This window comes from Epithele typhae (genome assembly GCF_022376455.1).
Source record: "Epithele typhae strain CBS 203.58 chromosome Unknown BXZ73scaffold_5, whole genome shotgun sequence".
Taxonomy (NCBI): domain Eukaryota; kingdom Fungi; phylum Basidiomycota; class Agaricomycetes; order Polyporales; family Epitheliaceae; genus Epithele; species Epithele typhae.
Window position 1 is genome coordinate 680,404 of NW_025954196.1, and position 26,362 is coordinate 706,765.

The following is a 26,362-nucleotide window of genomic DNA, read 5'->3' on the forward strand; positions in this document are numbered from 1 at the left end:
CCTACAGCACCACGCGCCTCTGCACATCCTCCACGAATCTCTCGCGCTCTGTATGTCGTGAAAGGCAGCCGAGGGGCGAGCAGTCGTGATGGAAACCACGCCGAACCAAGTAAACGCCCACGCATTTCAACCATGTGGCTATCCTTCCGGCGTCGTTGTTCGACCATCTCCCGCTTTACTGCGTTGCACCCCGCAGCTTCTATGGGCGGCATCTCCCGGCCAGCCTTGTGAAGGTATCCAGAACTTCTACGCCACCGGTGCAATATGGCCTTTATGCGAGCTGTGTATTCGGACGGAAGGCCCACAAAGACGTCATCGACGGTCTTCCAAGGGCCGATCGGTCTTTTCGGAAACAAGATGGGTTCCGTTGTCTGTGACAGAGAAAAAACTGGCCGGCTGCTCGTCGGTGGCGGGGGTGGTATCGATGCCTCGAAGCGCAGATCGTCGAATGGATGCTCCAATTAATCAACGACACAGATGAGTCCCCGCCTTCTTAAAAACGCCGCATCTCTCAGCACCCACGATGATAGCTGCGAGATCTCGCAGCCCAACCCCAGAACTGCCATCCGACAGGTCGCCATCGCCATTAATGTATTGTTGTCGCCCATCGCACAAGCCCGGTCGGCCAGGACGGCCCTCAGTGACCCAAGCTTGCGACCCATACGGGCAGAGTCTTCGAATCATTACCGGGGAGAGCAGGTACGTCCCATGCACGTCATGCCATCCGCATCCGGTTTGCTTGTCTCCTTACCCACGTCACGTCAGTCTTCCGTATCGGGTTCATGTCTCTTACCGTCCGCAGAATGCGCGCCACAATGGCTCCCGAGCGGCCATTGGGTGATGATCCCGAGCGCGGTGGCAGATAAGGCAGCTGCTTTTCTCACTCGAAGTACTGGTCGGCTGTTTCCCGACGATCTTCCCCCGTTTTCCCACAAAGTCTGAGGTGTCTCTCCGGAAGCCCAGTCTAGTCGCAGATAGCTGCCACCCGGCCCAGCGAATGTGAGAAGGACGACGCCGACCGCCACGCTCTGTCAGTAGGTATATGCGCACGCCGCGGATATGTGTGGGCTGAAACCATCTCTCGGCGTCTATTCAATTAGAACGGCATACCGGCGTGTCTGTCCGCGGTTGGTATTCCATCTACGCTCACGAGCTGTGGCAGGGCGCTCCTCTATTCCAACCTACGCTGCGGCGCCACAAAGACCATCAAACTCGTAAATGGTTTGATATCATCCAGTGGCAGGGAAGTCACAACGATTGGTTTTGATGTTTCAGGTCGCTCCGAACTGGCCCGCAGGTACGGACTCCGGAGATTGGGTGACTGTTCCTCCACCCGCCCATCTTGCAGTGGCGTCGTGTGGTTAGGGTATCGGCGCAGCGGCACAGTTGCGTAGCCGGCGGGATTCACCCGTGCAGGCCTGTGTTACCGATGGGCGTGGAGCTCGCTGGTGCTACGGTTCCTCGTGTACGTTTCGGCCAACCACTCGCCTCCATGCAACCGGGTATGGGTCCGTGTGGCACGGTTGCGTGAAGCAAGACAGGGCCTCAGCATGCCGAGTCTGCGTCTCATGATTGGGATGTCCCCTATCAACGTGCGAGTCATTCTTCTGTCCAGTGCTGCGCTGCACCAGCTTCGCAGGAACCACGCGACACTGCACCGATAGTGACAGTACCTTCTGTTTCTCAAAGCCGCACAGGTGTCTGATGATCTCGTCAGAGCCTCCTGGTTCCTAATCTCGTTGCACCTGCAATATGCCGACCCACCGTACCCTACTGATTGCAATGGCGCCAGTCCGATTGACGTACACAACACTGGAACCCCTTCTAGTGAACGCGCTTGCACTCGAAGCCATTCAGCTCGGGTTTACGTTATCCGCGGTGTCGGTGGCCAAGGATTGATTTGAATGTCAAACTTTCCAGAAACAGCAAGAAGGTTCCTCCAAGCGACGGGCGCTTTCCGCGCTTACCGTAGCAGGCCGTTCGTGCCGTTCGCCGCGTGTCGCCAAAGGTCGCCAACATCCGATCTCTTCACCTCCTCGCAACGACCTCCTCCAAGCTACCATCGCAAACCCACTTTGCTCCCGCCTTTCCAGCCCCAATGGACGCACAAGCTCGATGTCTTTGGGCTTGATAATTCATTCCCGTAGTCAAAAGGGTGAGTTCGCCGTTCATCGAACCCATTTCACCCCCCGGCTGTCGCTCGATCTCTGGAGGTGGCTTCGTGCTATCCTTCGGGGGCAGATGGGTGGCTCCCTCTGCTGTTCTGTCGCCCACATCGTCGCGTCGTGGCTTCAGGTCGTTGAAACATCTTGCTGTGTGGTTTGACCCTCCAGGATGAAAAGGTCTTGGGTTGTACCGGATGTTTGTGGTTCTCGCGCTTCTGCCCAGGTATTTCTACTTGGGAGAGGAGGTGCGGGATTACCGTCGGGGAGCCATCGGCCGGTCGGCTCGAATGAAGGGTTTCTGCGAGGTCAAATCTTGCGGCAGTTGTGCGAGGAGGACCTGTTACGCGATGTGGTCGAGCCCACCTCGGACGATGCGGCCGCCAGTTCGAGTATGAGGCCATTTCCCCCCTGTTTTCGTTCACATGCCTTCGAGTTTCGTGGCAGAAGATCGGATGTTGTCCACAGGGGTATCCTGCGGTGTATGCTTGGCACGAGTCGTTCCCCGGGATCGCGTTGCGCGGGCGTTCCAGACTCCCGCCATGTTTTTGTCTCTTTGCTTCGACATCTACTGGCCACTTTGCACGTTCTAATGTTACCTGCTTTAACTCACAGCCCCACAAACCGGACCCCTGTCGTCGATCCGTGTCCTCAGAGCGTTGCCTACATCCATCGATATGCCACGATCGATGTCCTACACCCGCCGCCTACGACTCTTTCGAGATCGAACTCGCCCTCTTGGTTCTTGAACCCTGAAAGCTTGAACATTCGGCCCTTCATCGTACCATTTGCGCAAGTTGAAGCTTGGGACAAGTTCGATTGGGTGGCGCCTGTGGTCTACAACACTGCTAGCGATGATGAGGCGATCTCCAGAGGAGATCTGGGTGTACACAATGAGGTGCGTGTTAAAGTACGACAGTTTTTGTTTGGTGTCTCTTCCTCCGTCGCCCTATCGCTTGATCGTGATGCGCTGCTGGCGTATCCCGGTCAGAGGCTTGTACTCATCGAGCGCGGCCCTGACGGACCTAACTGGGCTCTAGCTCCTGTCCCAACCTGGTGCTTTTGACGGAAGGCTACCATGGACTGCTTCGCCAATCACCTTCGCGTTATGTCAACCATGTGTTGCGACGACGGCACTTAAAGATCCAGCTCTGGGCGAATGTTGGGTGCATTGCAATCTCCTTGAGGTTTCTGTTCTCGAGTACGAGGGGCGACCTTGGTTACTTTTTTGTGTGACGTGTTCATGTCGCCCCCAGACCCATTCCTGCATTCCGTGCGCAAGCTGACATCATCTCTACGCAGGTTTTTACCTCGACATTGCGTCACGATGCGAGCAGTACCAACTCTGTGCGTCTTTCTCTCTATCTGCCCTATCGCCCGAGTCCCAGACGTTTCTGTTGGGGACGGAGTCGTGACTTCTTATTATACGTATCTGGCTTCCGCAAGTGAAAGCATGGGTGCGCGTTCGGTCACTATCGTGTCTTCGTCTCGCGTCGGCCAGCCGGCACTCCGGCGCGCGAGGAGGGCGCGGTCGGTGGCCTAATGAAACCCTGTGCGACACTTGCGCCGGCCGTCGGGTGCTTAGAGGGACTCCGCTTATCGAGTATGAGGGGCATATTGACTTGGGACGTCACGCCCGGTGCTTTTTGACTGACTACAGTGCGTCGATGTTTCAGATGCACAACATGCAACTTGCTTGAAGATGAAGGTCGTCGGAGAGGCGCAAACTTATACTTATCCAGTGCGTTGGTCTTCCTCTGCCTTCTGCACGTCGGCTATCGCTTGGGTTTCGAGTGCGGCTTGTCATGCCCCTCGGATGTATTGGGAGGTGGCTACCCTTTGCAATGCTGCCGTGCGCACCATTTCGTCGACTTCGCCATAAGTCCGGATTATGTCGCTACGTCCGTCCTCCGGCGACCACTCTGACCAGCGATGCCCACGGACAGTGTGGTGCTTTGGCTCATCGCCGCGTAGTGTCGCGCCTGTGCATATTCGTATGGGCTACGAGCTGGAGAGATCGGCTGACCGACGTAGCGATTGCTGGATGGGTCGTACGACGTTGTTTCGCCAACTTCAGAGGGTGCGCGTGTGCAGTCCCGAGTATGAGGCCATCTACCTCATGCGTTCATTTCACGATCGGGGATCCCATTCGTCGTGCTTTGTGACGTTCTTGTAGCTGACGGTGTCTGTCTTCCAGGGGTGTCAAGGATGTCAAGGGCGTTACATGCTCAGCAAGAAACGGGTACGTCACATTTTTACTCCGCTTCTCATATTGTCCTTGGCCCTATCGCTCGATTCCGAAACGTGTCACGCGAATTTCGGGCAGGAGCGGAAATCTTCGGCCCCTAGCTAGGCTAGACGGAACAAACTCACGGGTGCGGCGCAAGATAAAGCGATCCGTCTACGACGAGTCCACATCTCAAGAGGTACTGCGTCAGCTGCGGGTATCTCTCGGGCCTTGCGTCCGGACCCAAGACCCGATCGGCCCCGTAACTGGTACCTCTGGGGATGGGGATTTATACCCGGTCGTAGACAGTACGATGGCGATATGTCGTACCATTGAGTTTGCTCTGCGGAGAGCTCCTGCTCTCGAGTATGAGGGGTGTTTACTTTCGTCCGTCGCTTCCACTTTCCACCCATCTACTGTCACTCGGCCTGTCGAGTAAATGGACTGATGGACTTATGTTGATCTAGTTGCGTTCTGTCCCGTTGGGGAGTCCCCCTTTGGAACAAACACGGCGAGTGTTCCGATGAAGATCGCTGTCCGACCAAGGTACGCTGCATTCATTTGTTCGGTGCTCTGTAACACGCCCTATCGCCCTACGCCTGGACACTTCTGTGACTAGGGCGGAGTCGTACATCCTTGCGCATGGAGTCCGGGGGGATCTAGCCTTTGTGGGTCTTGGGTAGTACGAAGTGCCTGCTGTGCTTGCAACGTGTTGTCGACACGCGTTGCATGGCGTCTCAGCTGTACGAACCGTGCTATTCCCACAAATTCTCTCTCCCTTGAGTTGGTCTCTAAATTGCGCGGGGGATTCCGTAGGCAGGGTATGAGGGGCTCGAGGTCGCCTTCGGAGCACGGGCTACTATCGCAGATGCTGACAAAGAGATAGATGCACCATGGTGGACGTTCTTCGAAGTAGCATCGTATGTACCGCGGATACTCGAGTAGATCGTCTTAGAGGCCAATTATCAACGTACGTGATCTTATAACATGACCTGGATGCTTGTCTGACGCGACCGTAGATCAGCGCCTTGGTGACGCTTGATCTATGCTGTACTGTTCCTGAATAAATCGCAGAGAGGACATTCACTGTGCTTCACGGTTCGCCTGAAGATCGCTTCCAGGCCCATTTATCGTCTGTCACAACATCCAGAACTTCGAGGCCGCGAGCCCCGTTCGTCTGCTGCTCGATCCATTCGCCGTCTGTCAATCTATCCGTTGTTCGCTTACGATTTCCGGAGTTTTTCTATGCTACCACTTGGCCGATCTATATCTGGAGATCTGTGACGCAGGCGCAGCGAGTAATCGGGCCCATGGCCAGCACCATAAAGCCCGAGCCCCACTCCCCATCGACGACATCCCCTCTCCCTGCATACACCATCCCCAATCCCACAACGACCCCCGCACACCACCCCGTGCACGCAAGTATGACCCGCGTCGTCGTGAGTTCCTCTGTCCTCCTTTCCTCCATGAGCCCTATCGCCCAGCGCCGGGGAGCGTCCATGCGGCGAGCCCCGGACAGCCGCGCAAATCCTCCTCAGAGGCACCGCGCGCCCGCTCGAGCGCGCACACCAAGCCCGTTCCACGCGTCCCCCGGACGCCTCCGGCCGGCCACGGGGGCAGGAGCGCGCCCTTCGAGAGACGACGCACCGAGAGCTGTGTTTGTGTCCGGCCGTCCGAAAGACGGTCGCCCGTCGAGTCGAGCGAGATCGTGCAGGCTGCGGGGCTCCGCGGCGCCGCCCGGGAGTTGATGTTGCGAGATTGACGTGCGGTGGTCCGTGCCGCCGAGGTGGGGGACTCTGGATGGGCGTGCGTGGGAGGCTGCACGTGCGGACGAAGATGGGAGCGGCTGTGAGCTGGGTATGAGGGGCTTTCGTCGTCTTTCGTGCGCTTGGACCGTGCTAGGGGGCGTTGACTGATACGGTGCTAGATGGGGTTCAAGTAGGACGCGATGGCAAGTTCCATGGGATGCGACGAAGCTGCGGCGCTCTGCCCGAAGAAAGGTCGGTGTTTTTCATACCACGCTCTCGACGACGGATACTGATGTGTCTAGGGGTCGCAGCGACTCTGGCAACACGCGGCCTTTGTACCGTCGGTACATACGGCAGAAGCCATGCAGGACCTGCCACCAGAGCTGTATCTCGTCGGCGCTCACTATCGCGGCGATAACCGGTTCGAGTCGCGGCTCCCTGTGCGTAGTGTCAGTTCTCGAGGGTATCACGAACCAATCGCGCTGACTTACGTGTATCCCGGCTGGGACATGGTCCCATGTCCGTCTAGGACGACAACGGGAACTTCATCTCCGCCTCGAGCGGCGGCCCACATGCCCCTCAGTTCGGATTTCCTGAGCGGGTCCTGTCTCTCGGGGTTCTCGAGATACCAGCTGGCCTCGCCGCGGGGGACGTGGGCGTCGCCTGTGATCTTGGTGGCGACGACGCGGCGGGTCGCGGACTCTGTCTGTCGCCAGAGATAGAGTACTTCGAATCCGTGCGGTCCATAGTCTCCAATCCATATGCCTTCGAGCGCGTCTGGCGACCACGCAGGGTTGGCTGGATCGAGCAAGGAAGGGTCGACAAGCTTGCGGGCGGTGGACCTGAGCGCATAGTAGCGTGGCGGGGGCGGGTCCAGGGCGGGGTACGGGATCGACGGGGTGTGGAGAGCGGCGCACGCGCACCGGTCGGCGGAATCGCAGCGGATAACGATCGAAGGGAGGGCGACGGCGGGGAAGTCTGGGGCTGGGTACGCGCACACGGCGGGCAGACGCGCGGCGGGAAAGATGTCGGCCAGTTTCCGCTGGTCAGGCGCGGGCTCGTTCGTCACCAGGATGCATGGCGCGCGTCGGCCGCCGGCGCCGGCGGTGGCAGGAACGAGGTGGGAGGAGGTGGGGTCGAGGTCGAGCCAGGCGGCGGTGTAGGGCGGGAACTCGGGGAGGTTGACGGGCTGGCGGCGGTGGATCCGGAGCTGGTGCCGGAGCTTGCGGCCGTGGAGGCGGAGAAGGGAGGCGAGGTGTGTGTGGACGCGGCCCCGGGCGTGCAGAAGACGCGGGCGCGGGGACTCGTCACGCCGGCGGGTGGGTCGCCGTCGGCGCGGAGGGGATCGAAGGAGATCTTGAGGGCGCGGACGTAGCGCAGCGAGCCGAGGAGGTCGAGCGGGGGCGGCGGCGCGCCGAACCCGGGCCCGGGGCGGGTGGGGGCCGGGAAGCGCCAGACCTCGCCGACGATGCCGGCCTGCTCGTGCTCGTCGCCGGGACGAGGCGGAACTCGAGCATGTTCCCGCGGAACGGGTGGTCGTTCGCCCAGAGGCCGAGCAGAGGGCCGTACGGGTGCAGGAGGTGGGCGTAGACGTCTGCGGGCGAGCGGGCGCCGAAGCGCGAGAGGTCGCGGACGCCGTACGCGGCGCACGCGCGCTTCCAGACGGAGTCGACGGCGAGGTGGGCGTGCAGGGTGCGGCAGGTGCTGCAGAGGTGGACGAGGTCCGGGATGGAGGCGAAGTCGAGCAGGGCGTGGATGATGTCGAACGGGAGCTGCGTCGCGGCGGCTGCGGTGCGGAGTGGGACCGCACGTGGGGCGGCGAGGGGAGACTCGGACTGAGACAGGACGGAGGGCGGAGGAGGCATCGCCGAGCGGGTCGCGATCGTGGTCGACGACCGGGGGGGATCGATCGCAGCAACGACGTCCAGCGCCGGCTGGGTGCTTCCGGCAACGGCCGAGACCACGGTGCTGCGGTCTGATGCAGATGCGCAGCGTGCGAGTCTCCCTGCGATGTTCTTCCAACTTCTGGGGTCACAACTGCGAGTATAGCCGGACGCTGGTTGTGATGCTACAAAGACCGAGGCGTAAGTCACCTACGCATGGTTAGACACCCCAACCAGATTCCGAGCGATCCCCAAGATCAAAGGCGAAGGCGGTAGACAATAATGGACATCGTTCTACGGCGACGGAAGCCCGCCTTCGCGCGGGTGACATGTGCGCATATGTGTCCTTATGTATGCACGATATCTTTCTCGGTCGGCCCCGCGAGGTCTTCCGCGACGCACAAGCGAGTGAGTGTATTATCCACTAAAAGACATATTACGCGTACAAGGTCCGGGTGAAAACAGACGATCGGACACCCCCAGGGAAAATAACGATAGCGCCCGCGCGCCGCCCGCGCACTCCTCACTATGAGCACTGCCCAAGGAAACTGTTCTTCGGGATTACCTGCTGGAAGTCGTCCACCCACGTCGTCAGCAGCGGGTTCGTGTACGCCTCTTGGTACCTATCACAGTGTCGTCAGCGCGCTGCCCAAGATCGGGATCAAAGGGGAAGGAGGGGCGGAACTGACTGGGCGATGTACGCGGCGGTGGGGAAGTCGTCCGGGTCGCAGCCGACGTTCTTCGCGCTCGGGTCCTGGTACACGCGTATCCAGTCCACCCGCATCTTGGTGGGGAAGACGAGGTCGGCGAAGTCGACGGCGCCGAAGGACGGGGAGATCCCGAGGTTCATGATCAGGTACTGGGGCGACGGCGTCAGCGACGGTCCTGGCCGCGAAACAAAGAAAAGTAAGGAGACTCACCATGGGCTCTTGCGGGACGACGCGCTGGCTGATCTCCGTGGCCGCGTCGGGCCCGACGGCGGCGGCCTCCATCGTCCACGCGAGCGAGCCGTCGGCGATCCAGGCGATGTACTGCCGCGAGGCCCTCAGTCACGTCACGGAGCCGTCGGCAGCCTCACGAAGGGGGAGGAGGACTCACGGCGCCGTCGACCCCAGGCTTGTACTGGAAGCCGTACGTCGAGAACGCCGCGCCGTTCAACTCGTACGCGGTCTGGTCTGCGGGCGCGGGCGCGACGTGAGCACACGCGCGAGCGCCGGTCGGATCCGAGGACGCGGAGGGGAGACGCACCGGTCGCGGTGACCACGGAGGTCGCCTGCTGGTACACGCCGCCCTGGTAGGAGTTGATCGTGCTCTTGGTGTCGTCCGCGACGATGAAGCCGGTCTGGGTCGCGTTGTACCCCGCGTTGAACGGCTGCGCGCGCGCCCCGTCAGCTCGACCGCCCGTCCCCGTCCCTTCGTGCGCGCGGCCCAGAACACTCACCGCCCACTGCCCGGACTGCGACACTCCGCCCGCCGACGTACCCACGGGCGTCCCCCCAATCTGCACGAACACATGTCAGGCACGTCCCGTCCGATCGACACCGGGGCGGGAAGACGCACCTGGGCCTCGAACATGTCGATCTCGGGCGACGACCGCCCGACGTACTCGCCGTTCGAGTGCACCGGGCCGGGGTGCGACTCGCCGGGGCAGGTGCAGCGCGAGAGGCGCTGGCCGGGGAGGAACGAGAGCGCGCCGCTGTCGCCGTTCTGCGCCGCGGCGAGCGGGAGGCCGCCGTTCGTCTGGTTCGCGACCGTGCCGACGTCGCACGAGTCGTACGAGTACGGCCACTGTCAGGCCGTCGGTCAGCTCGAGACCGCGAGGAGAGCGGAGAGTGCCCCGCGCACGCACCATGCCGTCGAGCGAGGCGCCGTACCCGGCGCGCCCGAGGTTGCCCATCGCCCAGATCGCGGGCCAGAGCCCCTTGACGTTGTTCGCGCCGGGGAGCGTGACGGAGGCCTCGACGAGCCCGCCGGTGAAGCAGAACTTGTTCCACGAGGACATGAGCCCGCCGGTGTAGTTCAGGTCGTGGTTCTCCTGCGCGGAGAGCGTGATCTCGAGCGCGCCGTCCTTCGTCATGATCGCCGAGGGGTCGTACCACTCCAGGTTCCCGGTCTGCCAGTAGTGGAGGTCGACCGCCTCCCAGTACGGGTCGTCGCCCGGGTAGAACGTGCGCCCGTCCGTGTTGAACTCGTCGCTGAACACGAGCTCCCACGTCTGCCCGCTCACGTAGTCTGTCTTCGTCTGCACCTCGAGTGGTGTGTCCGTGTCGACGAGCGCCCAATTGCCGGGCATGAGCGGGACCTGCCCGTGGCGTTGATCCCGCCGTAGTTAAAGCCGCCCTGATTCGAGGGCTTCGCAGCGAGGAAGTATGACGCGAGCGGGAACCCCGCGCTGTGGTGGGGAGAAGGTCGTCCGTGAGCATCGACGTCTCTCGCCGTGCGCGGCTCGGCTTACAACAGGCCGACGATCCCGGTGGCAAGGATGAAGATGCAGCCGAGGTTCGTGCAACCGCGGGCGGTGATGATGATCCCGCCTTTGTCGGTCTTGTAATCCCGCCGCGGGTCTGGGTTGTGGAGCTTGTCGTCGGCCTCGGGGCCGTTGAACATGGCGGTGGAAGCGTCGAAAGGAACGGTGAACTGCAGGTGAAGGCAAGAGTGAGTCACAACAGGGGTCGTTTTAGGATAAGAACAGGCTTCTACTTTCTCGGAAACTGAACGAGCGGCATCGCTGCCTCCCTGTCGGCAAAGTTGTATCAGTCAGGGCGCCTGTCGGATGGCATTGTACGCGAGCATACCATGGACGACATGCTGTTTGTGAGGCTGGACCGAAAACGGCCTGCCGGGGCCACCCAGGGAGCCTGGGACGCCTGGGGACTGCCCAGGGGCGCGTATCCGCTCATCGTGAACGGAAGCGCAGCGCAATCGAGCAGGAGGGGGTCCTGCACGGTCAGCAGGGACTGAGGAGGAACTTGTTGAAGGAGCGGAAGGGGGCTGCAGAAGGCGCGGCCGGAGGCAGCCCAAAAAGACCCGTGGCAGGGGCGATGCGGAGGCAACCAGGGACGGCGGCGGGTGACAGAAAGTAGTATGAAAGGCGTGTGCGCGCGAGGAATTCCAGCAAGGCGGGTGGGCAACGTCGTCCGTCCTTGTTGGTTTCCGCGAGCGTTCGGTGGGGCGAAGGAAACTGCGCGAGGCGCGACTGGCGCGACGGATATATAGGACGCAGGCCTCCGATGGCCGCAGCTGAGGGAGCCACGAATGCAGAATAGCGCGGGATCTTGCTCGTAACAACCGATCGGAGCCGCGCGAATCTGCGCGCTGCCGTCCGTCCGGGGCTGTTGACATGCTGTCCTCCTTACGGTACACACGCCGTGTAGAAGACAGCCAGGCACAGTGGCTTCGGAGACACGTCCTTGCTGGTGGCTCGATGTGCACGGAGGGGGAGGACAAACCGACGTGCCCTGGGAGAGTTGAGGCTGGAATGTTGGGATCAAACTCGCCGCATGCAAGATCGCTTATTCCTCACCTGGAGCGACGACAAGGCGCGACGAGCGACCGCATGAACTCGACGCTGCCCTAAATTAGACGGGCGCTCCATAGACGCCGACATCACCACCTCTCCCTCGTCCGAGTCTTCGTCACCGTAAATCTCGAGCGGGAAGCTCAACTCGCACCGGAAACCATAACAGTCGGGGTCTATCGATTTGACCCAGCATCCGCCTGCCGGCTTGGGCGTGGTGTTTCGTCATACACGGCCGTACGTGAGAGCCCGCTTAACGAGCCGACTCGGGAGGACGATAAACGACTCGAAATCAATCACCCGCTCAGCCTCCAAGATCCACACGAATGCCCCGCAATGGAAGATCCACGCTAGTGCGTCCGCCTTCCAATCTGACCGGCAAGCGGGCACGGCCGATATAGGGTTTACAGTGTCCGTAACTGTCTGTATACTCTGGCGTCCTTCCATCCTGTGTCCACCAAATACACCAGCTTGTGGGTATGAACTGCATATACGTGTGACCAAGAACGGGTATCACATCCGTGCCTGAGCAGGCAAGTACGGCCGCGAGCGGGTTCCAGAAGTAGTGGTCGTAAGCTATCGTAAACGAGAAGGGCCAGAGCGGATAAAGATGCGAAAAATGTTATAACGTGGGTAAATCGATAGGTAGATGCGAGATGCGAGTCCGTGTTAAGATCGACATGCGAGATGATCAGTCGTGTTGGTGTTCGAGCTCGTCGAGGAATCCGAGCCACGTCTTCTTGTCGATGACGCCCTGGTCTGGATACCGGTGTCAGCGCATGAACATCTTTCTCGCGAGCAAGAAAGCACTTACAATGCCCGTCCGTGTCGGTGACGACGACGTACCGCGCACCGAGCTTGGTGAAGAATTGCTGCACGAGCTCGAGCGGCGAGTTGTCCTGCACGGTGAGCGGCGCCTGGTCCATGTACGGGCTGAAGTCGTAAGGGTCGAAGATGTACGAGCCCGTCTCTGCGAGCGAGGACACGGATGCGGTGAGGTGACCGTGCCCGTGGGGGTCCGTTGGGTGGAAGGAAATCACCTCGTCCGCGTCGTCAGCCACTATGCCTATTGAGCGTACCATAACAATAAGTGGGGTCCTCGTGAGGGGTGAGATAGGGAAGACGTACTGAGAGCGTGCTCAAGCTCGTTGGCGCCTATGTAGCCAACCATCCGCATGTTGTCCTCTTCATCGGGTCGCAAAATTGGGAAGCCACTGTCCGAGTGGCCGGCATCGACGAGGCTTTGAAGCCGATCGCAGAGCGTCTTCACCGTGTTCGTCCTGTCCACGCGGATGACTTCAACGTCTCGATCGGCCTGTCCGCGTCGAGAAGATGTCAGAAATGGGTACCGATCGGAGGCTGAAGAAACGCACCACTTCGGTCAGGGTATGCGCGCCCCAGATGTATTCGTGCTTTGCATCGAGGTAAGGTAACTGAGAGAGTTCGATCACGAGGTCATATATGCCCTTCGGTTCAATGGCGTCCGCAACGGTCTTTGCGACAAGGACAGAGAGCATGACCGGAACTGCGTAGGTCAGGGTATCCGTAAGCTCAAACATGATGACAGCCAGGGAGACAGTGGTGCGCTGATCAATTTGATTAGCATCATAACCATACGGTGCTGTGAGGATTGACCTACAGTAGCTCCCGCGAGTGTGGCAGCGGCGCCAACCATGGCATAAAGACCAGGAATTATGCAGTTCAGATCGCCACCGCACGGCTTGAACGCAGGGCTGTTCGGATAAGAAAACTGAGCCCATTGAATGAGAATTCCTACAACACGTCCAGCACAGGCACCGACTACACGCGAAGATTAGATAGTTCAACGAAAACGAAGGGATCTTGACTGACCTCCCAGAGTAGGGATGAAGATACCCGCGGGAACCTTGATGCCGAATGTTACAATCGTGAGGACGCCCTTGACGAACATTGCGATCAAAAGAGCACTGATGATGGGCACTGCTTGTGTAGGAGGGTTCAAGACGCATAATCCGGAGTGGCTGTTGCTGCTGCCTTCGCGACATTCTGCGAACAAGTTGTAGACCAACTCAGTTCCGCCCATCTTGGTGTAAGGGTTCAAGAAGCTGAGAATGGCGGTAATACCGGTTATCTATGCAGTATTTAGTAAGGTTGCAGAGGGATGATAAGCAGAAGACGTACGAGGACAACCTCCATAACAGGATAAGTCTTCATCCAGGTGCCGTTACGAACATGACGACTCCAACGGTAATTCAACTTCGAGAAGTATGCTCCGTAGACACCCTGAACCGCTATCAGCAAATGACCGAGTGACAGGCTTGTGAAACACCTACACCAAAGACGCCGAGGAGCAAGAAAGGGAACAGCTCATATGCGTGCCAATCCTGTGGTGAGAGATATGTTATTTCACGGAATTGCTCAAGAGGGTCAGGAACCAACCTTGTCATAGGTCACTTGGAATAGTACAAGCTTGCCGCTTCCGAAGGGATCCAGGAAACGAAGGGTCACGGCGGCGACCATAGCGCAGAAGAAACTGGGAGATTGGCTGTGGGTACGCGTACAACCTCATAGACACGCATACACTCACCTTCTCCACATGACCTTCGCCGGGAAGAAGTACGACACCTCCTCCAGACTGAAGAGTACACCGCCAACGGGGGCACCGAAAGCAACAGCGACACCAGCGGCGCACGCGGCACTGAGAACTCCGCGACGCTTGCCTTCATTGGTCTCATACTTGCTGAAGATACGACTGACGATGTTGCCGATGCAGGATGCGATGTGGACGAAGGGGCCCTCCTTACCTGTTGCACGGCAGAGGGATGAGCATTGAAAACCTCATCAAGGTTGAACCTGCTCACCTAGAGACAAACCCGAGGCGACGGAGAGTGCCAGGCCAACCGACTTGGTGAACAGGGTTCGGCCACCAAGATATCCGTGAATCACGAAGCCTGCAAATGTCATGAGATTCAACTGTTCGTATCGTATCTCGAACGAACTGACCTGACAGGATGGTTTTGATCTCCGGAATCCCACTGCCTGCAGCCTATGCAAGCGATCCCTAATGAATACGCATGACAAGCTTTGATGCTGCGGTACGTACGTAGTAAAGCACTTTGCGCGGCGTCCCGCTTGGAGGATTGGCCATGCTCTTCGCATCATCGCCTGATGCGAACGTTGGCGAGAGCACACCCGAGTCCTTCCTTGTGACAAACGAGGTCGAGGCAGTGAGATAGATCGTCAGCAGTGACGAGATGACGGCAAGCAAAATCTAGCACAACATTTGAGTTTAATAGAGTTCCATATGCCGTGAGGTCGTGTGCGTACCGCGATAGCAATGTACATGACGTAGTCAATCGCCTCTGCCTCCAACCAGCTCGAGCTGTCCGCCAGCGGCTGGAAGTGTTGATCCCAAGTGCGCCACGCCGGGCAGTCCTCCTCCACAGCGACCGTGACGAAAGACGGGACGAAGACGGACTCATCTGCCTGGGTCGGACAGCAGAACCGCTTCGCACGCCAGATGCTCGTCGTGCAGTAGCCCTCCTTGACGTCGAACAGCCACTGCTCCGCGCGGACGATGAAGAACGCGACGATGGCGGTCAGGAAGCCGATGACCGTCACCGTGATCCATCCGATGGAGCGGTCGAGCTGTCGGTGGACGCGGCCGCGCTTGCTCTTGCGCCTGAGGAGAGCGGCTTGGCGGGCGGTGTCCTTGATGGCGTCGTGCAGCCAGTCGACGGAGGTGAAGGACGAGTACCAGACCCGGACGCCGTTCGTCTTCATCCCCGCCGCTTCAACCTCGCCCTCGCCCTCGACGACGGGCTTGTCGTACGCGGAGATCGGCCGCTGAGAGGTGAAGTAGCTGCTGTTGCGGAGCGAGTGCGGGGAGTTCATGCTCGGCGTCGGTGGGTTCGTCCAGCGACCTTTGGGGACGAGTATGTCGGACAGGTTGGAGAACGCATGGCGGGCGCGGAAAGATGCCTTCTGCTTGCCGTTGCCATTGGCGCCGTGGGCGGTAGGGAGGGTACCGTAGGAGGCGGGGCGGGGACCAAGCTCGGGGCGGAGGGCGGAGGTCTCAGAGGTCTGCTCACCATCGACGGCGCCTTGAGACTGAGAAGACGAGGTCCCAATCTGGAGCAACCGCTGCCGCCTCCATTCGGCTGTTGAGGGCCCACTCAAAGGACCCGATGGACCGTCGTCGCCTCTGAGCGCCGCGTTACTGGGGCTCTTTGACAGCGGCATCTGTGTTGGAGCTATGTCGGGCAGGGGGTATTGTTGCGCGTCCTCAAGAAGCGACGGAAAGCCTACACCTGGCAAGAGAAGCAGTACGAGGTCAGAAGGACTGTACCAGAACGCGTGCAAAAGGTGCCGCCACTTACCGAAAAGGTACGCAACTCACAGCGTCCAACGGAGGTTGTGGGTAGGCCGACGACCTAGAGGAGTGTCGAGCGACCTGAACGAGCGGTCGACAACTTCGTCCTTAGTCGTCGAGCGTCGGAGGTGCAGCAGACAAGGAGAGGATGGCGGGGCGCGCCCTCCAAAGACGGCTTGTCTCGTGAGCCTGGCCAAGCCGACCGCATCCGATCCTGCCGCGCTCTTCTGGGCACGTGCAACTAGACGCCCGCCCAACGCGCGTCCGCGTCCGACGAGATCGAGGGCATCAGCCACTTCCAAGCCGTTCACGACCCCCTCCACGCAAAATGACCACCTCAGGACTCGGCGTTCCCGTCAAGCTTCTCCATGAGTCTCTCGGACACATCATCACCGTCGAGCTCAAGACCGGCCAGCTCTACCGCGGCAAGCTTGCAGAAGGTGCGCTCCGCCTCGCGTACTTGTGCGTGCGTGCTGACCTTTCCCTCCTTGCCCTCTCTAGCCGAGGATAACCTCAACATCTCTCTCAAGGAGATCACTGTGACCCAGCGCGATGGCCGTATTTCCCAGCTTGATCAGGTGTACATCAGGGGAAGTATGGTCAGATTTTTCATTGTCCCGGACATGCTGCAGAACGCGCCCATGTGAGTCCTCACTGCCTTGCCCTGCATCCGCATCCTTGCTGAGCGCACTCGTCGATAGGTTCAAGCGCGTGGGACCGAACGCGATGAAGGGAAGGGGTATTGGTACGGCTCGTGGAAGGGCTACAATCATGCGCGGTACGTGCGCCCCGTCTGTTCCACTGCTCTCCTCGGCTGATACTCAAATTCCTTCGCAGCGAATGGTATGTTACTCCGACATGTACCAGGCCCCTCCATTTATGCTCACTGCTTTTCTAGCTCGTCGCGGTCGTGGCGTCCCTGCCGCAAGAGGCATTCGTCGGTGAGCGTCGAACAACTGCCCAGGCTCAGATGTTGTGCGCGTCTCTGTCTCTCCAAAAGTCTTCGCATAGTTGTACTGTTATTAGCTCTTGCTTGTCCTGTATCTCATGACGCGGCGGAATGTGCTTGTGGGGCCATTTGGCAAGAAGGACAACAGAAGGATCGCATAAAATCTACCCAATCCAGCACGACAGCATTCCAGACCGCAGGTATCGTACACACAAGTCTGTCCACGAGGCGAGCCTGTCAGTGGCAGGCCATGCCCTTGGCGTCCGCGCCGCCGGAGAGGACGGCGTCGATGTCCATGCGGGGCGAGAAGATGAAGTGGCCGAGGGCCGCCCCGAGCACCGTCGCCGCGATGAGGTACGCCTGCGGCCTCCTGGTCAGTGCCTCTCCAGCGGAAGGGCCCGAGGAATGGGGGACGTACGTTGTAGGTCATGAAGACCAGCATGAGGAAGAACGAGAGGAAGACCTGCGCGCCGTACAGCGACGCGCGGGTGACCCTCGCAGACAAAGGCAGCAGCACCCTACACAACGACACCAGGTCAGCGCATTCCGTCCCGACACCAACACACACCCGACACCCGCACGACATGCCACACAGCAACAGCGACAGCGAGCAGCAGCAGCAGCCCAAGGGACACTCACCCGTCGCGCGCCTTGACGACCACAGAACCGGTCAACAACCCCGCCTCTTCCGAGTCCTCCTCCCCCGCACGGATCGCACTCACCGCCGCCTTGCCCTTGCCCTGCGCGCTGAGCGTCGCCGCGACACGCACGTCCAGCGCCCGCACCGCGACGCGCATGTACTCGTACAGCACCCCGAGCGCGACGACCGCCGCGCACGAGAGCACGAACGCGCCCGTCGAGGAGACGTGCCACTGCCGGAAGACGATGCAGGTGTCCTCGATCTGCGTGTTCCAGAGCATGTTCATCGAGCACGTCGGCGGCGTGGGCTCGCCCGGCATCGGCATCGGCATGTCGTGGCCGCCGTGTCCGCCGTGGTCGCCGTGGTTCATCGTGAGTTTAGGATGGGTGAGGTGAGGGGGAGAAAGTGGTGGAGGTAAGGAAGAGGTCGGAAAGAACGGAGAATGATGGTGGTATCGAGGCTGATGTGGTGAGACGGTCGAGGCGAACGAGTCTGAGCGAGACTGAACAGACGCCCAGGTACATGGAGCGCATTGGTATATATCAGTCCAGCCCCAGAGTCGCACGCAGCAAAGCTTCCTTGCGCAGTCTGCGGGCGGTAGTATGATAGATTAATGGCAACGCTGAACATAATTAAAGACGCAGCCCATGAAATGCCTTAGCGGCGTGTTCTGTGCTATGCATGCATACACGGAATTCCCAGTCCAACTTTCCTCACTTCGAAGGTGCAATCTTACATCTACGACGAGCGCATATTTGACCGAATTCAACGTGACCTTCTTGTTGATTCTATTGATCTTCACGCGAGGGCCTGAGTTGACTGTGCTCGCCGTTATGTCTAGAGATGACAAGACTACGGCCGCGGTACGTTCAGCGATGCGAAAGCAAGGGAGACGTCGATTGCCAATAGTACATCCTACAAAGTGAATCTTACACCTCGCGTCGGTCATGCGCCCGTCATCTCTGCGTCGTCGTCCTTCTTCCCGAGCCCGTGTTTCTGGAGGAGCGCGTCGATCTCCGAGGGCTTGTAGATCTTCGCCTTGGGCTTCTTGTTCGCGTCGAGCGTCAGTGTCGCGAACTCGACTGCGTCGGGGGCCCCATGTCAGCAATCGGCGAGCAGACGCACAAAGCGCGGGGGAGAAGAGGGGTAGAGACACGCACGCTTCTCGCTCCCCAGCGTCGTGCTGTCCATCGTCTTGCTCATCACCTTGAGCACGAGCTCGATCGCGTCCTCGACCGAGATGTCCTCCTTGTAATCCTGCTTGAGCAGCGACGTCGCCGTCCCGTTGTTCGCCCCGATGCACGTCGCCTTCCAGCCAGAGTAATTCCCAGACGGGTCCGAGTGGTACAGCTGGAACTCGTAATGTGGTCGTACCCCGCGTACAGGAGCGAGACACCGAATGGCCGGAGACCTGCCGACGCGAGGCGAACATGAGACACGGAAGCGATGGAGAACTGGCACACAAGGACGCACCTCCGTACTGCGTGTAGCCCTGTTTGAGATCGCATAGCCGCTGCGCGAGCGACTCGACGGGGATGTCTTCGTTGTACATGAACAGGTGTCTTTGTGCCGCTTGCCGCGCGTAGTTGACGAGGGAGTTGGCGTCAGCAGTGATACCCGCGACCCCGGCCACGACGTTTCTGCACCCCGCGCGCATGAAGACGGGGAAGCGCAATGATTGAAAACGAGTACGCACGAGTTCAGAAGGAAGATCTTCTCGCCACTGCCGCCGTACCCGCCGTCCTTCGCCCCAGACATGTCGAGGAGCTTCCCTGTCACCTTCTTCTCCGCGGCAAGCACGACGCCATCCTTGGAGAGCACACCCAGAACCGTTCCAGCATGCGAGATGGCCTCCATGGCGTATTCGACTGCGATTTCGGGTAAGCACGGTGCGAGACGAGGTGGACGACGATCTCACTTTGGTAGAGACGGCCTAAAGCATCGAGTGCATGTCAGAACAGCATGGTAAAGAAGGGCGCGATGCACTTACCCTCAGGCGAGAAGATGGTAGTGCGACCTAACGCGCATGCATAACGTCAGTGCCATTCGACGAATCGGAGCCATGTACGCACTGTCGTAGCGTCTGGCCTGCAGAATAACAGTCAGCAGAATGAATATTGTGGAACATAGGCGACGGCATACCATGATGGAGGATCAAGAGGTAATGGATGAAGATGAGGTGGCGGCAGCGATCTCAAGCTGGGAGTTGACGCGTCCCACTCGCGAGGCGTACGCGTCGGTCGCGTTCGGCGTTTGCCGAAGTGGGCTTACAGATAGGGAAATGTCGTATTCCAGGTATAGATTCGAGCATACCCATGGGTTGAGCAGGATCGGATAGTCAGTCTTTCAGTCCTTCAAGCCTTCGGGGTTGATCCATTGCAAAGGAAATTACCGACAACCTTTCTGTGTGGCGACGCCAAGGTGCTGATATATGTCCTCATGCTGTCAAAGCACACATCGCTCCGAAAACTCCTCCGACTATCTGGAAGCATGTGAACAGAACCGCAGACCCCGACCATAGTGATGGCCCTGCGACGCGCAGAAGGCTAGCGTCGGGTCGCACTCCGGGACTTCGAACTCCATGCGTCCGCGTCTGCCGTGGATGTCCCGATCCCGCACGTCCGCGGACGTGCTCATGTCAATACTCGGGCGCGACGCGAGGTCCTGAGCTCCCGCCGCGAATGGACGCATGGCCACGTCCGGGCTGGCAGCACTAGGCACGCGGCGTCGGCTTGTGTCGTGAGCTCCTGACCGCAGCAAATTCTCAGTTCCGAAACAGCAGTCGACCACGCTGTGGTCTCGACATGCGCTCGCGCGCCGCCCGACTGTATGAAATGGAGGCACCTGTCGCAGGGTAAGTAGGACTCAGACGTACGTCGCGATGACCCAAGGTGACCGGTGACCCTCGCTTGAACCCACGGGTGCGACACCGGAGACATGTTCGCCGGAATGTGGTCAAGGCCGAGACAGTGCGCAGCCGACCGCGTGCGCCGACAGAGACGCCATTCTCCAATGAGATCAATGCAGGCATTAGGGTAAAGAGCAAATACGCGTATTTATACAGCAGCGCGGGGCTGGAGCGCTGCGGATAACAGACACAACACTGACAGACAAACAGACAACACGACGAGTGCATACAGGCCTTGCAGGTTACGATCTGCTTTTCCGGCAAACAACTTGCTCTTCAGGTTGAGGTAGGGATCCAACGAGCGCTTGATGGCTCGGGGCTTCGGGCTTGATGTGGTCTAGTCGTGCATGTCGTCGTCCCGGGCGACGAACGAGTCCTCGTTCTCGTCATCCTCGGCGGCCTCGCCTGCCTGAAGGCCCGCTTTCGCGTGTGCTTCAGCCGAGGAGTAGTCGACGCGAACGCCGCGTGTGCGGCGGCCCCCAGTGATGATGGCAGACGTGTCGATTTCTTCGAACTCTTCCTCCTGCACGCGTTAGACGCGTCGAATGGGCGTGCTGGTCAGTACGGGGCATGTCCAGAGATGGGAGAGGCGTTCCCCGACACAAAGACGCGTCGACGCGGGAAGGGAAGCCACCGACCTCGGCCATCTCCTCGTCCTCGTCCTCTTCCTCCTCTTCCTCTTCCTCATCGTCATCATCGTCCATGGATGTGTCCTCGACCATCTTGCCCTTACCCTTGCTGGTGAGCGGCGAAGCGGACGTGGGCTCGGCGCCGTTGGCGGAGGCGGAACTGTGCGGGCTCCTATGTCAAAGAGAGGTTGTGGCGGGTAACAAGAGACATACGTGGGGACCGTTGCGTCGGTGGCCATGTTTGCACGCGTCAAAAGAGGAGCCAGGTACTTAGACGACCGTAGCGGGCGTTGTGGTGGATGGTGACAGAGCTTGGAGGACGCGACGCGTACCGAACGCGTCTGCTGACCAGCAAACTGTTTGCCTGTGTTTGGGACGGCGGGGCGCCCAGAGTCCGGGATTGTGCCGGGGACGGGTCGGCCGGGCTCGGCGGCGATGCGGGGAATATTGGGTGCCGCACGCGAAATGTAAGGTCGAAGACTGACTTGGACAACAGCGTGCGACCAGGCCTGAGGAGGATTGGTTCGATTGCGCTATCGCCTCTCTGCGCGCACACCCAAAGGAGCCTAGCTGGGCGCGGCGTGCGGTGTGGTGCGTCGCCCGCGCGCGCTGCCTGCCCGCCTGCTGAAGGGCCGGAGGATCGGCGCGGCGGAGGGAGGACAAGGGACGGGCTGCTGATGTAACGAGGGCGGCCGCGGAGGCCAACGACTCGCGGGCTCAGCTGGTGGAGGTTGCCCAGCCACACGTTTCTGCCGGTTACGTCCACTGCGCCAGCGCATGCGCGGCTTGCCCCTGGCTGTCTCGAACCCCCTCCCGATGTGCTCTCGCGCGGGCCCAAACGCCATCACCCCTTTCCCACTCAGCGCCCCGGACGCGCCCCCCACCCCGACCAGGAGCGGGAGCCATCAGCCGCAGGCGGGGCGGGCGCGCGGGAATAGTGTGCGCCAGACACAGGAATCCCGCCCGCCTTCTGAGCCGTCGCCCAATCTGTCACGCTCTTCATCCGCACGAAGCGCCAGGCTCTCCTCGTCTCGTCTCTCCTCTGCCCTCCGCCTCGCCGGGCTTGCTCCTGATCCTGACTGCGCCCGCGAGACGATGCGCTCCTCCCGCTCGCGCGACGCCCCCACCAGATCAAAAGCCCTCCTCACCCTCAAGCTCTCCGGCTCCTCCTTCCTCGACACCGTCATTCGCGACGACCGCACCAAAGACCCTCTCTACATCCTCGAGACCTCCAACGACCTCACCACCATCTACCGCCTCGACCACCCTCGAGACGAGCCCATCAAAGCCGCCACCGTCCAATGGCCCCTCCACCCCGTCCGTGTCAAGGGCAAGTCGGGCAGGACTGTTCAGATCGGAGGCGGCAGCTGGAGAGAGGCCGAGGAGTTCCTCAAGTCAGGCCCCCTCGGCAACACTGCGTCCGTCCTCTGTCTACGATCCCGTCTGTCATTCTTCTCACCTCTCTGTCCGCAGTGTGCGCAAGTTCAGCCTCCCCCACTATCCCAACAGCCTCAAGTGGAAGCTCATTCCTGGCAACTGCTTCTGTGTATGTTCCCCTCTGACGCGTCCACCGCCGTCTTTCGACCGTCATGCTCACTCACTCCCCTCGATCCCAGTGTGTCACCAACCCAGTAAAAGGTCCTGTCGCGGTTCTCGATGCGGCCACCCTCAGCGCCCCGCCCCGAATAAAGATCTTCGACACACTCATTGACAAGGATGTAGCGCGCTCTCAGGACAACTACAAGGGCATCCCCACCTTACTCCTCGACTACCTCATCGTCACCGCCTTCATCCTGGTCACAGACGTCCAAGAGTGGCTGGACCGGCCTCGAGACTCTCGTATCCCCGGCGGCAGCTCATACACTGTCCAGCGTTGGTTGGCGCTCATTCACAATCGGCCACCACCCCCTGAACCCGAACACCCAACCGTCGATCTGAGCCTGACGGTACCCTCGACCCCGCCTCACTCTGCGACATTCCCGTCGCCCGGAGGACTTTGGGAGACCCAGAGTGGAGTTACATCGCTGTCTGGGTCGAATGGTTCGGGTTCAGGTGCGTCGTACATCCAGGACCCTTTCTCCCCGACCACCCCCGGTACACCCGCCACGCCCGCGACGTCAACACATTCGTCCGCCTTCTTCTCCCGTGGGATCGAAGAACCTCCCCCTGTTCCGCCGGTACCGGGCTCTTCGTCAGGCGCGTCCCCTTTCGCCTACAACGCGCAGTCGTCTTCGCAGGCTCGCGAGCGTCCCAAGTCAGGGCCACAAACCTCGTCGCACGCGCCTAGTTCGTCGACGTCCAAGCGGCATACTGCGCGACATCCATACGGAGTCACTGAGGATGGGGAAGACTCAACACCCTCACCACGACCACGACCCTCTCAGACGCTGTCTCTGCCGCCTGGCTCTACGATAGCCGCCTCGCTATCTACGTCAGCTCCGCCCACACCCCTTCCTCCACCCCCCACTGCTCAGTCGACGTCGTCCAACTCCTCCACCTCGTCTCGGCCAGCTCGTCGATTGCCTACTCCACCAGGGCCCGCGCCCGAGCATTCCTTTGCCCAGCCATGGCTAAACCCCTCCACTCCTACTGCATCTTCATCATCATCGTCTGCCCTTCCGCCAGCGCCATCTGCATCAACGTCGAGTCCTGGATCTTCTAACCCAAACGCGCGTGCTGCGAGAGCGTCTATGCGAGGTGCCCTGCGCAACCACATCCCACCACCAGCACCACCCCCTCCACAACACACGCTGCCTTTGCCCCCGAAGCTTGCTCAGGAACAACAGGGGCACGGTTCGCGTATGCCGGCGAGACCCCACACAGCTTCGGAGATTGATGGGATGGGCCGGCGAAGACACTCTGTGGCGAGTTCGGGGAGTACTCCCAGGCGGGCCCTTCCGGTCTACATCCGTACGCCGCCGCCGGACAGACCTCGCAAGAGCTCTCGGAGCGAATGCACGGGATGCGCTTGTCGACTTTGCCGCCACCGCTCACCACCCCCTCACGCAGTGCACACGTCGGGCATACACGAGCCCCGAGCCAGCCGGCGCCCGACTACGACACGCACTCGTTCGTCAACATGGCGCCCCCATCAGTACCACCTGTTCCGGCGCCTACCGGTGCCAGCCCTGGTGCCAGCGGTGGGCTGCGCTCGCCCTCTACAGGCCGGCGCGTGCTCGCCGTGGTCAACATCGACGTGCAGTCTCAAGAAGGTTTGCCCGAGCGCAACATGCGAGTGCGAGGCAGAATATCGTACGCCGAGAGCGTGTACGAAGCCCCGCCCCCAGCATATGACGCCATCGACTTCTCGGTCCCTCCAGTCCCTTCAGTGCCCCATATGCACTCGTTGTCCCGCATGGCGTCGCACCCGCATCTTTCCGTTGCGCAGCCGATGTCGCATCCAGCCCCGGGGGCGATCACCCCACTACCTGTGCCGCCAACGGATCCAGGAGGGGAGGGACAACGCGCGTCATGATCCCGTCGACACCGGTGTTGCGGGCACTGGTTGCATTTCTCTCGCCTGGGTTTGGGAGAAGGCTCATGCGGTCTCGTCCGTCGGCTCGCAGAGGGCGCGCCTTGCGCGTGGTCTCGTTGCGTCTTCGCTCCACGCTCCTTAGAAGTTCTCGACCGCGTGCCATGTTGTCTCTCTACGTCTACCTTCTTTCTGCATCCACACTCATTTCCTTGTCTATTCTCTGACCATAACATGTTCCGTCCTTTACTGCAATCACGATCTAGTGCATCCATCTACACGTATTTCCTTCATTCCTCTGCCGACCTACGCCAGCTATTGGATCTTGACGATCTTGCTGTTGTTCAGTGTATCATACTACCGATTGCCGCTTCCCCCGCGTTGTTGCCCTCACTCCCACCCCTCTACATTCAATCCCTGTAGTCTTTTTCGCTGGCCCTGGACCACCATCGGTTGGTCGCTCCAAGATTCGGGCTCCCCATATCGTACCCGTGCCACGTCGTAATGCCAGTCCATACCCGCCGCACCGATATATCCACTTCCTCCCCTCCACAGTCGTCCCTAGTCCGTCTGACCAGGCTCGCGTCCTCCCCCACCATGTAAAGCGGCCTTCGTAAGAAGCCGCCGTCTGTTCACTTGCTCTCCTCGCACCGCATCAATCGTACATATTGCATATGGCACGGCCGCGCAACGAGTTCTGCGCCGTCTGGACTCACGATCTCCTGGGATCTATCGTATATCCCTAGTCTCACTGCGCCCCTCCCGCCCACCTCCCCGTGTTCCGTCTACCCCCTTACATGCACTGCTTCCCTGTCGTTCGATCGAATCCCCCGTCTCCTTACAGTATCCGGTCCCTATTCCTGCGGTCATGTCCGCTGCTACTTCTACGCCAGACACCGTATCTTACTGCGCGCGCCCGCCGCCCCCTCCCTCGACGTCCCATCCACTAGCTAGCTCCCGTCGCGCGGCGCCGCGTGCTGGCCGTTTTAAATTGTACAGGTCCCACGCGCTGTGTACTTCTACCGTATTCTCCCCGCTACCTACCTAACGAACCCCCCCCCCCCCGCGCACGCGGCCGTCACACACACTGTCCATCACCGTCAATCCCAGATCTTCTCGCCGTCCGCGGTTTCCCTCGGTCTGCCAGTGCGCCCGCGCCGTTGACGGCCAATCAGGGACGCTCGCGCTCGCGTCCGCGTCCGCGCATGTGCGTGCAGGCTGCGTCGACGGCTTCTCCGCCGCACGCGGTCTCCCGGCACTCTCGAAATCCCGCAACAGGCGCCGCGTTCGGCCTCGTCGTGAGGTGCGCGCTGCGCATTCAGTCGCAGGTGTGGGCGCGCGGAGCCTCGTCCTCGCGACCGAGCCCTCGGCGTCCGCGCGCTGATTCCAGAACAAGGACCGTGGTCTGTAGGGTGTGTGTACGTGCGTGGACGACGACCACGGGACCGTGCGTGTGCAGCAGCACTATGTGCCCCCGTGTCATCGGGAAGGACAGCGCGCGAAGAGACTCAGAACATGATCATCGGGCCCCACTGTATGAATAGATGAGACAGTGTTCATAGGATACGATCTCTGAATCCTCACGGTTCTCGTCTGGGCCGTCGTCCCCCAATACTCATCGAGCTGCCATGAAGCAGTCATCTCCCCACCCGCCTGTGTGACCCTCCCGGCCGTCTTCGTCGGCACCGGCCTCCCGTACACAGCGTGATCGTCCTTGCCGGGTTGGCGATTCCAGTCCAGAGGAAGTGTCGAGCGACTCGAAGGCATGCTCAAACCCGACTGAACTCTCCTTGCAGATCAACCTCATTCACGTGGGCTCGCCGTTCTTGCGTTCCCCGTCTGCTTTGCATGTGTAGTACTGTATTATACTCGGATT

At 60.3% G+C, this 26,362-nt stretch overlaps 7 protein-coding genes across 7 annotated transcripts; 2 read left to right on the plus strand and 5 right to left on the minus strand.

Moving 5' to 3' along the window:
- Positions 1-8,546: 8,546 nt before the first annotated feature.
- BXZ73DRAFT_87957 (glycoside hydrolase family 16 protein) lies at positions 8,547-10,627 on the minus strand (the record flags this gene model as incomplete). The annotated part of the gene is made up of 9 exons (XM_048024782.1): positions 8,547-8,643; positions 8,710-8,879; positions 8,941-9,051; positions 9,119-9,195; positions 9,269-9,392; positions 9,462-9,521; positions 9,581-9,808; positions 9,870-10,322; positions 10,487-10,627. The coding sequence occupies 9 exons, from the start codon at positions 10,625-10,627 to the stop codon at positions 8,547-8,549; spliced, it is 1,461 nt and encodes a 486-aa protein (XP_047881607.1).
- Positions 10,628-12,228: 1,601 nt separating this feature from the next.
- BXZ73DRAFT_41327 (chloride channel) lies at positions 12,229-15,758 on the minus strand (the record flags this gene model as incomplete). The annotated part of the gene is made up of 14 exons (XM_048018750.1): positions 12,229-12,296; positions 12,352-12,603; positions 12,666-12,852; positions 12,911-13,123; positions 13,177-13,337; positions 13,389-13,647; positions 13,698-13,799; positions 13,850-13,900; positions 13,956-14,049; positions 14,104-14,320; positions 14,378-14,467; positions 14,520-14,562; positions 14,620-14,787; positions 14,844-15,758. The coding sequence occupies 14 exons, from the start codon at positions 15,756-15,758 to the stop codon at positions 12,229-12,231; spliced, it is 2,820 nt and encodes a 939-aa protein (XP_047881608.1).
- A 458-nt stretch (positions 15,759-16,216) lies between these two features.
- BXZ73DRAFT_97765 (uncharacterized protein) lies at positions 16,217-16,833 on the plus strand (the record flags this gene model as incomplete). The annotated part of the gene is made up of 5 exons (XM_048027481.1): positions 16,217-16,328; positions 16,390-16,531; positions 16,590-16,666; positions 16,726-16,731; positions 16,787-16,833. The coding sequence occupies 5 exons, from the start codon at positions 16,217-16,219 to the stop codon at positions 16,831-16,833; spliced, it is 384 nt and encodes a 127-aa protein (XP_047881609.1).
- A 241-nt stretch (positions 16,834-17,074) lies between these two features.
- Positions 17,075-17,847, minus strand: BXZ73DRAFT_97766 (Ctr copper transporter; the record flags this gene model as incomplete). The annotated part of the gene is made up of 3 exons (XM_048027482.1): positions 17,075-17,197; positions 17,256-17,355; positions 17,477-17,847. The coding sequence occupies 3 exons, from the start codon at positions 17,845-17,847 to the stop codon at positions 17,075-17,077; spliced, it is 594 nt and encodes a 197-aa protein (XP_047881610.1).
- A 575-nt stretch (positions 17,848-18,422) lies between these two features.
- BXZ73DRAFT_97767 (N-terminal nucleophile aminohydrolase) lies at positions 18,423-19,622 on the minus strand (the record flags this gene model as incomplete). Its single annotated transcript, XM_048027483.1, has 7 exons — positions 18,423-18,559; positions 18,638-18,888; positions 18,959-19,117; positions 19,174-19,345; positions 19,396-19,410; positions 19,468-19,494; positions 19,550-19,622. The coding sequence occupies 7 exons, from the start codon at positions 19,620-19,622 to the stop codon at positions 18,423-18,425; spliced, it is 834 nt and encodes a 277-aa protein (XP_047881611.1).
- Positions 19,623-20,722: 1,100 nt separating this feature from the next.
- On the minus strand, positions 20,723-21,253 carry BXZ73DRAFT_97768 (uncharacterized protein; the record flags this gene model as incomplete). Its single annotated transcript, XM_048027484.1, has 3 exons — positions 20,723-20,908; positions 21,024-21,174; positions 21,228-21,253. 3 exons carry the CDS (start codon positions 21,251-21,253, stop codon positions 20,723-20,725), a joined length of 363 nt encoding a protein of 120 aa, XP_047881612.1.
- Positions 21,254-22,109: 856 nt separating this feature from the next.
- On the plus strand, positions 22,110-24,489 carry BXZ73DRAFT_74628 (uncharacterized protein; the record flags this gene model as incomplete). Its single annotated transcript, XM_048022062.1, has 4 exons — positions 22,110-22,432; positions 22,488-22,560; positions 22,631-23,807; positions 24,047-24,489. 4 exons carry the CDS (start codon positions 22,110-22,112, stop codon positions 24,487-24,489), a joined length of 2,016 nt encoding a protein of 671 aa, XP_047881613.1.
- Positions 24,490-26,362: the final 1,873 nt, after the last annotated feature.